The 12,068-nt window shown below is 38.5% G+C and overlaps 2 protein-coding genes across 6 annotated transcripts; both read left to right on the top strand.

The window, feature by feature from the left end:
- Positions 1-251: 251 nt before the first annotated feature.
- LOC104881683 (uncharacterized) lies at positions 252-9,627 on the top strand. Of its 5 annotated transcripts, none has more exons than XM_019225019.2 (11): positions 253-2,868; positions 4,973-5,077; positions 5,194-5,385; positions 5,467-6,985; positions 7,226-7,383; positions 7,477-7,692; positions 7,817-8,068; positions 8,150-8,297; positions 8,386-8,519; positions 9,122-9,208; positions 9,293-9,627. In XM_019225019.2, the coding sequence occupies exons 1-11, from the start codon at positions 388-390 to the stop codon at positions 9,386-9,388; spliced, it is 5,388 nt and encodes a 1,795-aa protein (XP_019080564.2). In that variant the 5' UTR covers positions 253-387; the 3' UTR covers positions 9,389-9,627. The 5 variants fall into 5 exon arrangements, 4 of the variants coding, with proteins under 4 accessions (XP_019080564.2, XP_010661002.3, XP_010661001.3 ...); XM_010662700.3 differs by having other exon boundaries at positions 4,973-5,101; positions 9,122-9,203; XM_010662699.3 differs by having other exon boundaries at positions 4,973-5,101.
- A 108-nt stretch (positions 9,628-9,735) lies between these two features.
- LOC100252557 (putative pentatricopeptide repeat-containing protein At3g28640) lies at positions 9,736-11,916 on the top strand. Its single transcript, XM_002276648.4, has one exon. The coding sequence runs from the start codon at positions 10,065-10,067 to the stop codon at positions 11,598-11,600; it is 1,536 nt and encodes a 511-aa protein (XP_002276684.1). The 5' UTR covers positions 9,736-10,064; the 3' UTR covers positions 11,601-11,916.
- The last annotated feature ends 152 nt before the right edge of the window (positions 11,917-12,068 follow it).

Genomic DNA, 12,068 nt, shown 5'->3' with positions numbered 1-12,068 from the left:
TTAACACCAAAATTTCATCATATTCCTTGGTTGAGATGAAAACTTCGTAAATACCAACCCAAATTCCGATTCGTTACCTTAGAACTTCCTACATTTTAATCAAAACCCTTTTCCATAAAATTATAAGATTTGTATTATAATTTTGTTAGACTTTTTACTAAAAGAGCTTTTAATTCCACTTCTTAAATCCAGGTTAGATTACTTGTCACAAAACATAATATGAGTAGCCTCATATGAAGTAACTAATTTTGATGACGTGGAATCAGAATTTTCGCGCCTAATACTTAACTAAACAGAATTCCGCTTCCAAGATTGAAGGAAGTGATCTCGTTCTTTACCGACTCGAATATTTCTTTGTTATTCTTTGAGTCGGCTTCGGATCAAGAAATGGGACGCAAGAAGCGAGTCAAGCCTTCTTCTTCTTGTTCTGCCCCTGCGGCGGCCGTGGGTGTCAAGGCAGCTTTCCCGTCCGCTTCCTCACTCTCCCATGGGTCCCCCAATAAGGAAGCAAAGAAAGCAGCAGAAATGGAGGCAATCAAGCTCGATTGCGACCGCGCGTTTGATGCTTTCCGGCGTGGAAACCACCATAAAGCCCTAAAGCTCATGAAAAAGTTTTGTTCGAGCTACCCGAACTCTGGTTTTGTTCATACTCTTCAAGGTACCATGTATTACCAACTCGCTCTTACAATTGCCGATTCTAGTACCAAACTCCAATACCTCAAGACTGCAGCGGACTCTGCCTCGCGAGCCACGCTGCTCTCACCCGAGAAGATGGATTCCGCCCATTTCTTTGCGCATTTGCTCTATTTGACGTCGGAGAAAAATGATGGATACCAAGAAGTTGTGCGAGAGTGTGAAAGGGCGTTGTCAATTCCAGTGGAGAAGGCTAGTTTACTTGTGGGGCGGAATCAATTAGAAGGGTCGATTCTCATGGCACAAATTTCAGAACTTCAAGAGGGCCTGCGGTCACTGATTGGAATGTCAAACGAGACCATGAATAACGGTGTGCATTTGGATTTGGAAGCTAAGTTTATGTTGGTTCCTTTTTCCGATCTTTTGAAAGAGAGTAAGTTGCTTAGTTTAAAATATTCTGAGGATGGTATGGAATTGAAAGATCTTGAGGAAAGAGAGAAGGAGATTGAGGCTAAGATTCAAAAAACAAAGCTTTTGGAGAACTTGCGGGTATTACCAGAATGGCAAACAGAGGAAGCTAGTCTGCAAAATTATCTGAAAGATGGAGTGCCTGAGTCGTCTTCCAGGTCTTCTTACAAACAAGAAAAGATAAAAAGGGTCTCAAATCTTAAAAAGATGAAGGAATCGGCACGTATGATGCCTTATGTTGTGATGTATTGGGACTCGATCAGTTTTGATCAGAAGAGGAGATTGCTCAATGTGAGAATTGGGGATCTAATAGAGTATTTTGGTTCAAACGAGTATGTTGAGGAAGCGCTGATTTTCTGTGAAGCCATGAGTTTTGCAAAGGATAACAAGAGCTGGAAGTTTTTGGGATGTTGTTTTTGCAGTCAGAGATTTAAGGAATTAATACCTTATCTGAAACATCTTGAGGTGCAGCATCTGCGGAATGTTAAGGTTTTAGCACCCGAGATGATGTCAATGTTACCACTAGAACTTAATAGTTATTGGGTTGACATGCTATTGAAGGATAGGTGGAAGCCAGTGGACACTTCTGCAGCTCTGAAAATGATTGAAAGTGGTCCGAAAGGCGAGTTATCTTGTACTGTTGGTGGTGACAGAGAGTCCCATGGAGGGGAGGTTGGTGGTGATCAAAATATCAAGGAAGTTGATGGAGAAAAAGGGTTGCCTGATGCCTTCCCTTTCGACCATAACTGGCCATTATCTTATGATTCTGAGCGTGCAGGGATCCTTTCGAAAATCCATATCATGTTCAAATTGTTTTTTAGACACAACTATCTCTCTGAAAGACTTCTTAAGGTGTTGATTAAGTACTCCTTGGAAAAGCTGCAGACACTTGTTCCAGAATTGGAGCCTTTAATTCAAGGACTGGACCAAACACCTTTGTGCCTCTGCTTTTTGCAAGTTCCTCAGCTCAGATATGTCTATAGTTATTTGGAGGATTTGGTTCGTCTTTGTAGGTTAGATTTTCGTTCAGAGAAGGATGGGTCCGTGGCTGAGACGCCCAGGGGAGGTTTTGACATCAAACACAGGATTGGTCTTTCTAGTGAATCAGTATCTCTCCTTTTGGATAAACACTCGAATAGGGGAGCGGTTGATTTCTTCACTTATCATGACAACATTTCTGCTGATGCTTCTTCAGTAGCTTTTACTGTTGATAATCTTGAAGATGATGCACTTCCAGGCAGTGATTCTTTAGCAGCTTGGATATTCGGGGGTCCTTCAAATGAACAACAATTGACATCATGGGCTCGTGCATTACAAGAGAAAAAACATCAAGCGATAGACATTTTGAGTATCCTCGAGAAGGAATTTCCTGAATATAAAAGCTTGTGTGATAGTAAATGTATTCATTTACGTCAAGAAGAAGCATTTCAGGCAGTCGAGAATATCTTGGCCGAGGAATTCACAAAGAGGAGGGAAAACTTGGAGTTTGTCCCGCAAGGTTATGAGGTCCTCTTGAAGAAGCGGCAAGAAGAGCTTGCTAGGACGTCTAATGATGTGTTTGGCAGTGATGCGGCTGAGTTCACTTTCATATCAAAGGTTCTTAAAGAAGTAGAAGCTCTGAGTCTAAGAGTAGCCGGTGGGACTTCTCATTTATCTGATCAGGAAAGTGATCAAGAAGATGAGAGCAAGACGTTCGAAGACCTGCTTGAGCAGGATAGTTTGTTAGAAATGGCAGTCCAAGATCAGAAAGAAGAGGTGTCTTTGAAGGTAGGTGTCCCAACCTTTTTAATTTTGATATATAATGAAAAATGTCAAATTCTTCCTAAATTTATGTGCACTTTTCACATCAAGCCAAATAATTAATCCTCTGCTACCCAATAATTCCCATATTATTTTGTGATTAGTTGGAAACCAACCTTTTTAGGCTTCTTTTCTCATTCTCAAGATGCATTGTTTTTCCCAGTTTTCAGGATTATTCCTTAACTATCTCTGTGTCATTCCTAATATTTTTTTGATGTGTCCACAAGCATTTCTCTTACTCCTCTGCTTCATTGCTGACAAAATCTCAGGGAAGAAAAATGAAAAAGGTTGAAAATTAAGGCTATATTCACCAGAGAAAGAAAACAAATATTAATAAAAATGATTTTTTTTTATGTTTAGTTTTATTATGAAAAATATGAAAGAAAGCAAAATATGATTAAAATTAGTAAATTTTTTTTTATATATTTTAAAATTATTTAATATTTATGTAGAAGAGTTAAATAAGTGAAATGATGTTGTAATGAGATATAAAAACAATTTATTAATTTTGAATCTATTTTTTCTTTTCTTCTACTTATCCTTTCTATTTTTTTCCTCAACATTTTTCTTCAATCTTTTTAGGAATAAACATAGTTCAAAATTTGCAATCATTTAGGACCCACCTAATTGAGCCAAACACAATTATTTGGTTTACTTGAATTATTTAGTTTAATTTTGAATCGAACTTGCCAATAGTACAAACAAACATGATACTTGAGATTCCTTTTATGAAAATATCTACAAACTGTTGTTTGGTAGTCACAAAAGGTGTAAAAATCATTTTACTTTCAATCTTCTCTTTTATGAAACGTCTATCCACCTCAATATGTTTAATTTGATCACGTTGAATTGGATTATGTGCAATACTGATAGCTGCTTTATTATCACAATAAATTTTCACATGGTCTTTAGGTTCCATATGCAATTCTTTGAGTAGGATCTTAATTCACATTACTTCACATATGCTTTGTGCTAATGCTCAAAATTCAACTTCAATGGTTGATCTATCTACAATAGGCTTGTTTTTACTCCTCCATATATACACCCTTGTACCCTTTTTGTGTGGGAGAGTAACCTAAGAATATATATTTAAGAGCTCCAGGATCAAGTTTAGACCTTTCCCTATTATGAATATGAACAAAGAAAACACACCCAAATATTTTAAGAAGAAGAGAACCAAAGACATTAACATCAGGAAAATGATACTTAAGAACATCAATAGGACTTTTCATGTATATGGCTTTGGTTGACATACGATTAATAAGGTAGATAATAGTTAGCACAACATTAGTGAAGTCAATTTTGGGTACATTTCTTGTGAACATCAAAGCTCTAGCTACCTCAAGTAAATGCTTATTTTTCCTCTTAAGCATTTTATTTTTTTGGGGTGTATCATTGTAAGAAGAATGATGTAAAATCCCTTTTTCAAGAAGATATGAACCTAGAATGGTATTAAAATACTCTTTGTCATTATTGGTCCTTAACATTTTGATTTTGGTATGAAATTAGGTTTAGATCATCTTATGAAATGTTTTGAAGGAAGTAGCAACTTCTGATTTTTCCTTTAGAAGGTAGATTCATGTTGTTCTAGTGCACTCATCAATAAAGCTAACAAACTGTTTATAGCCTGAATAAAAAGTAATTCGAGATGGACCCTATACATTACTTTAAGAGATTTCTGACATGGTAAAGGAAGATAATGGGCAAAAAAGGCAAAAAAAACAAGAAATTTAATTGTGCCAATGAAGATTATTTTTCTTCAAAGAAAATTATAAGAAATTCTTAAAGTACATAAACAAGCTGTACAAAAAAAAAAAGGAAATTAAATCAAATCCTAAAAATATGCAATCCCTAAAATTTGCATAAAGTAAATAATATAATAAATAAATAAAAATAAAATAAAATCTACAAAATCAATCATATATTCTAACAATGAATAACCTGATTTTTTTTTTAATTTTTTTTTTAGTTTCCATTTTCTCTGAATATCCCCTTGTAATCAAATGGGAGCTGAATAAAAGACTATTATTCAGTTTTGTTCCTTGAGTTCTCACTTTGTTCAGTCTTGCAGCTTTGCGAGATTGACACTAGTCTCATGCGGTGTGTTGGTGTTATGCGGAATCTGCAATCCAAACTTGGGAAAATATCTGTTATTGACTACCGGTCAATTCTTTGGGTGATCCTAACGTCATTCCTTCGAGTCTGCATTGAATTTTCTTCTTCTTCTTCTGTGGTTTCTTCATCCTTTCATAGAGCTAAGTTGAATAATTCCATAATTGATCTCCCTTCCAGGACCACTTGGAGGATCTGGCTAGAAAATATGCCACAGAGAAGTCTGATGCTGTAGGACGAGCACTTTTATTAGAGGCTGCCCTTGATACCCAAAAGAATATTAATACAGCTGATGATAATACAAAGAAAACACAGAAAAAATCAAAGAAAAAGAAAAAGAACAAGTCTAGTAGAGATGCTAAGGATTCAAAGGTGTGGTTCTGTTTCTTCAGTGCAGTGATGGTCTTATGATATATCATTATGATGTTAGCTAACTTTTTCATGGTATTGTAGGCCACTGGTGGTATCAAGCAGCTTCTTATCAGTGATTCTCCAAAATCCGAGACTGCTGCTGGATTGAAACAACAGGAAGAGGAATCTAGGCCTCATGAACTTGAGCTTCAAGCACAGGAGACACGGCTCGAAGAACAATATCAAGGTACGGAATTGGATGAACAAGTTTCCCCACACTCAGTTAATCAAAATGTGGAATTGAAACAACTGGGAGAGGAATCTAGGCGGAATGAACTTGAGCTTCAAGCACAGGAGACACAGCTCGAAGAACAGTATCGAGGTGCGGAATTGGATGAACAAGTTTCCCTACACTCAGATAATCAGAATGAGGAATTGAAAGAACAGGAAGAGGAATCTAGGCGGAATGAACTTGAGCTTCAAGCACAGGAGACACAGCTCGAAGAACAGTATCGAGGTGCGGAGTTGGATGAACAAGTTTCCCTACACTCAGATAATCAGAATGAGGAATTGAAAGAACAGAAAGAGGAATCTAGGCGGAATGAACTTGAGCTTCAAGCACAGGAGACACAGCTCGAAGAACAGTATCGAGGTGCGGAATTGGATGAACAAGTTTCCCTACACTCAGATAATCAGAATGAGGAATTGAAAGAACAGGAAGAGGAATCTAGGCGGAATGAACTTGAGCTTCAAGCACAGGAGACACAGCTCGAAGAACAGTATCGAGGTGCGGAATTGGATGAACAAGTTTCCCTACACTCAGATAATCAGAATGAGGAATTGAAAGAACAGGAAGAGGAATCTAGGCGGAATGAACTTGAGCTTCAAGCACAGGAGAGAAAGCTTGGAGAACAAAATCGAGGTGTGGAATTGGATGAACAAGTTTCCCCACACTCAGATAATCAGAATGTGGAATTGAAACAACAGAAAGAGGAATCTAGGCGTCTTGTACTGGAGCTTCGAGCAAATGTGAGAAAGCTCTTGGAAATTTTGGAGGATCAAAGGCAAATTGAGAGTGGAGGTAGACAGAAGCAACTTACTGGACAAAGTCGAAATGCCAAATTGGATGAACAAGTTTCCCCATTCTCAGATTATCAGAATGTGGAATTGAAACAACTGAAAGAGGAATCTAGGCGTCTTGAACTTGAGCTTCGAGCACAGGAGAGAAAACTCGAAGAACAAAATCGAGGTCTGGAATTGGATGAACAAGTTTCCCCACACCCAGATAATCAAAATGTGGAATTGAAACAACAGGAAGAGGAACTTGAGCTTCGAGCACAGGAGAGAGAGCTTGAAGAACAAATTCGAGGTTCGGAATTAGATGAACAAGTTTCCCCACACTCAGATAATGAGAATGTGGAATTGAAACAACAGAAAGAGGAATCTAGGCGTCTTGAACAAAGTGGAAGTGCGGAATTGGATGAACAAGTTCACCCAAGAAAATTTACAAGGAGGACTGACATGCTTCCAGATTCAAACAGTAGCATCTCATCCAGCAATAAAGAAAAACCTCATCCGGACTTGTCAGTGGGTGAATATGAAGAGCCTAAAGTTTTGTCAGGTGCTCCTCTAAACACTTTGGACAATTTGGTTCTCAAACACTTTGGACAATTTGGAGGGGAGCACCGTGTCCCTTGGATCCCCTTCCTCCCATGGAAAAGTTGAGCAAAGTGGGAAACCTTTTGAAAATGCTTCAAACCTTTACTGGATTTATCCAAGTGTCAATTAGATTCCTTTTAGTTTTAAATATTAGGATCATAATATAGAAACTACTCCATGAATTGTACTTTCTCTTGTGCAGGATTGCCTGGTGGGAGAACTTCTGAAGACAGTGTTTTGTCTCCTGATCAAAGAGGATCACAATGCACATTCGACGACATGAATGCATCAGATGTACATGGGACTAGTCTGAAAAAAAGTCTTGCTCAATACGATTGCTTCTTAGATGTGATCATAACGGTTGGTGTTCCACAATCAAACATTTTTCAATTTTTAAATTTTTTACTTTTTTTTTTGGGTTTCTGAATGTTTGCTGTTTCTGCCAAAAAGCAGTCACTTTGGCATTTGAGATGGTTCCGATTTGAGTTGCAACGAAGAAGAGAAATCCCTCATGCTCATGCTGGAAACCCATGTGTTTTCTGTTCATTATGCAATACTTTTACAGTCTTAAGTCTCTCACCAGTATGTTGGAAAAAAGATGTTGTTGCTCCATGCCTTGCAAAGATGGCTTTGAGTGACTTGTACCCTGATAATATTTTCTTCCAGGAGGTAAGTTTGTGGACTTGGGTTACATTTGTATTTATCCTTTGCCAAAGGAAGAAGGTTCGACATGAGAATTGCTGAGCTGTTGTTTCTTCTATATGCAGTTTTAATAGTGACCCTAATGTTTCAGGCACAAACAAATGATGTTATTTCAATCTTGGTTGGAATTTTTGAATGTCTTCATCAGTCATTTTCTGCGCCAGGAGAAAAATATAGCGGAGAAAATTGGGATTGTACATCGGATGAGTGCTTAGCACATACTATCATTGGAATGAACCTTTTGGAAAGAATAAGCTGTTGCTATTGCGGTCTTGAGTCTGGGAATGAGCAGTTTACTTCATTTCTTCGCATGGTAGATGAGAGTAAACTTAGAAGAATGAAGGCATGTCTCATTTAGAAAATTCTTTTCTTCGCACGTTTGGAATATGTTTGTTTTTACCTTATTTGATTCATGTGGGCTCAGGATACGTACATGGATAGCTCATTTGACAAGCTTTTGAAGCTTGTAAATGCAAGTAGTCTATTCCCTTGTGATCCAGAGGCAGGAGGCTGTGGGAAACTCAATCCTACTCAGCATTTTCTTTCGAGTCCTCCTCATGTGTTCATAACTGGTATGTGGCAGGTTGTAAAATGTTATTCAGTTCTGTTATATAATGAGCATTAAGAAATCTTTGATGGTATTTGATTTGGGCATTGTAGTTATTGACAGGAAGAATGGTCATGAGCGCGGGGCGGATATATCAACAACATTGGCTGCTTTGTCTACTAAGATAGATCTCGGTATCCTATATGAAGGTTTAGATGAAGGGAACACGCATTACCTCATTTCTTTGGTAAATTTGAATATTTACTTCAACATTTATGCCACAATTTTGAAGTCTTTTTGGTGTCTTTAATTTTCAATGTCTTCGTGAGTATAACCAGCATATGTCATCTTTGGTTTTTTTTTCTTGCTTTAATCTCAATAAGCAGTCTTCCTTCTTGGTTTTTAAATTATAGATTAAGGCATAAATTTTAGATGACATATCATGCTTCGAACTTGACTGGCTCTGCCCCTAGATATATGGATGTGTAAACAATCCTCACTTTCATATCTAAATATAACATGCTTCGAACTTCCAATTGTATTACCAGAAAAAGAATATTGAACTTGAAAAGGACCATGTTTTTCCAAGATTTGAAAAGGTCTTAGATCTATTTGGCTTTAACAACACCAAGCCTCTGAGAGCCCGTTTAATTGCACCAAGTCCGAGAACCAGTCATTTACTGGTGGCTCGGATGAATACATACAGGTGTTCTTCTACCTGATTTTCTCTTCCATTGAACTAACGGACTAATGCAACTAATATCATAATGTTTATTTTAGCCAATAATCTGCTATGTATGCGTTAAGCCCCGTTTACAATGTTAGTCAGCGCCCTCCTCTAACTTGTAGGTTTGTTTTACTGGGAAAAATTATCGGTGCTTTGCTTACCGTCACGAGGTTGAAAAATGGATTATGCTTGATGATGAAGAATGTAAGGTATATCCCAATTATGAATTACAGCTTTACATTCTTGTATTTATTCGTTATCCTTGTGTAATTTGCGTTTTAACATTTTTATAGGTCATTGGTTGTTGGAACGATGTTATTACCGTTTGCAGAACAAGGAATTTACAACCTCTGATTCTTTTCTTTGAAGATGAAATGCAGATTTTTTAAGGGAACTTCTTTACTGTTCCACTGCAAAACTGGCTTTGTTGTTAAGAGACATTGTTCGAGGAAGCAAACATTTTTTTTGAGCTACTAGGAAGAACATTGTATTGGCAAAGTTTGTTCCATTGTGGGAAAAAAAGAAGAAGAGAAAATTAGAGAACCTGCTGAGCTGTTGTTGATAAACTTCAAGAAGCCCAAGCATGTATCTCTATAAGCTGTGTCCTACAGTTTTCCTGGTTTTCCTCTGCCTCGGTTCTTTTTGGTATTTTTTGTTCTTCTATGGATTGAGAAAAGGTAGTTTGGTCGAAAGCCTAGCCAAAAGGAAGTCGCCCAGCATAAGTGCACAGGAAGAACTTCTCAAGTTTACTTCTCAATAGCAATGATAAAGAGTGGAAAATTACATCTTCATGCTAATTGGATAGTGAAAGTTTTGACGAGAGAAAAAAATAGAATGGGGGAAGAAAGTAAATGTCTTTAGGTACTTGGTCTTTGGGATATGATTCTCTTACTGCAACTGCTATTAGAAAATGTTTTCGTTGTTTTGAATTGGATCATGTCCAGCAATACAAGACCATGCACCTATTGGAATATGCCAAAAAGGGAACAATAAAAATTGAAAACTACAGAGGGGAGGAACTGAGTAATGGTGTGTACTGATTTGCTTCTTGGAATAGATACATGAATGGAAGCATGGAAGCGCTGCATATCCCTTGCGCAAAGCTGCTCCAACATGCGTCAATTCAAGGCTATTCACGCCTTGTTCATTGTCAATGGCCTCCATCTCAACAACTATGCTATCAGCAAGCTGATTTCCTTTTGTGCGCTTTCCAACTCCGGTAGCCTCTCCTATGCGTCTCTCATTTTCAGCCAAATTCAAAACCCAAATTTATTTGCTTACAATACTCTCATCAGAGCCTATTCTCGCAGTTCCACACCCCAGCTGGCTCTACATTACTTCCAATTAATGTTAGATGATGAAAACGTAGGTCCTGATCAGCATACTTTTCCTTTTATTATTTCTGCGTGTACCAACTCATTGTGGATGCTCTTAGGGAAGCAAATACATAATTGGGTCTTGAAAAATGGTGTTGCTTCATCGGACAGGCATGTCCAGACAGCGCTGGTTCGTTTCTACGCAGAGTGCTGTGCTATGGGCGATGCCCGTAAATTGTTTGATGAAATTCCGAACTTGGACGTTGTCCAATGGAATGTACTTTTAAATGGGTACGTTCGGCGTGGTTTGGCTCCTGAGGCTTTGAATGCTTTCCGGAATATGTTGGTGTCCGGAGTTGAGCCTGATGAGTTCTGTTTGACCACTGCGCTTAAGGGTTGTGCTCAGTTGGGAGCTCTTCAGCAAGGAAAGTGGATCCATGAGTATGTTACTAAAAGGAAATGGTTGGAGGCTGATGTGTTTATTGGGACTGCGCTAGTTGATATGTATGCCAAATGTGGATGCATTGACAGGAGTGTGGAGGTTTTTGAGGGGATGACTAAGAGGAATGTGTTCTCATGGTCTGCTATGATTGGGGGCTTTGCACTACATGGGCATGTGAGAAAAGCAATGCAATGCTTGGAGAGAATGCAAGTAGAAGATGGGCTTAGACCAGATGGGGTTGTCCTTCTTGGAGTCATAATGGCTTGTGCCCATGCAGGACTCCAGGAAGAAGGCCAGTTTCTACTAGAAAACATGGAAGCTCGGTATGGTATCTTACCCAAACATGAGCACTATAGTTGCATGGTCGACTTGCTCTGCAGGGCAGGTCAGTTAGACGAAGCACTCAAGCTCATAAGAAGAATGCCCATGAAGCCCCGTGCTGCAGTCTGGGGTGCCTTACTGAGTGGTTGTCGAACTCATAATAACGTTGATCTCGCAGAGCTTGCTGCAAGAGAGCTTCTAATGGTGGGAAATGGAGATGGAACAGAAGAAGATGGAGCTTATGTTCAGCTATCCAACATCTATTTGGCTGCACAGAAATGTGAAGATGCTTGTAGGATCCGAAGGATGATTGGAGATAAAAGGATTAAAACAAAGCCAGGATGCAGTCTGATAGAGGTGGAAGGGGAGGTTAATCAGTTTGTTTCAGGAGATATCTCACATCCATGTCTAGCTCAAATACATGAAATGCTGGATTTAGTGTCCCTTCAACACTCCTACAAGCTGGCTTTCCACACAACATGGAGCTCTTGTGATGAGATGGAGCTGACTTTTCAGCCATGAATCAATCATCATAATTGGGAAGATAGGCACTAGAATTCTCACTCACAGCCCACTGGCTTCATTCTTCAACCATCTTCATTTTCCCCTTAAGCAATGCAGGGGAAAGTTCTTGGTGTATGTACTTTTATTTGGTAACTAAGAAAAGGTTTACTGTGAGGTTGAAAATAAAAATTTATATGTAATATCTAATTACTGAGGTATTTGTATTCCATAAAATATAGAGTTTCACACATATTGGAATTCGAGTAGTGTGGATAAGAAGGGACTTGCTTGAAATGAGAATTTGTGGTCTAAAGGCATATTTTGATTCATCCAAGGATGACTTGGCAGTGGGGATTTTATCAGAAGCCATAGGCTTTGTGGGGGAGTTGTGAAGTTGGTGGAGGCCTGATATGATCGATACTGAATCCATCAGGAAGTGGAATCTCATGTGGCCATGATGAGGAATCTCATGTGGCCATGATGAGG

This window comes from Vitis vinifera, chromosome 14 (genome assembly GCF_030704535.1).
Source record: "Vitis vinifera cultivar Pinot Noir 40024 chromosome 14, ASM3070453v1".
Taxonomy (NCBI): domain Eukaryota; kingdom Viridiplantae; phylum Streptophyta; class Magnoliopsida; order Vitales; family Vitaceae; genus Vitis; species Vitis vinifera.
The sequence above is the reverse complement of the archived record's forward strand: the minus strand, read 5'-3'. Positions and strand labels throughout refer to the sequence as shown.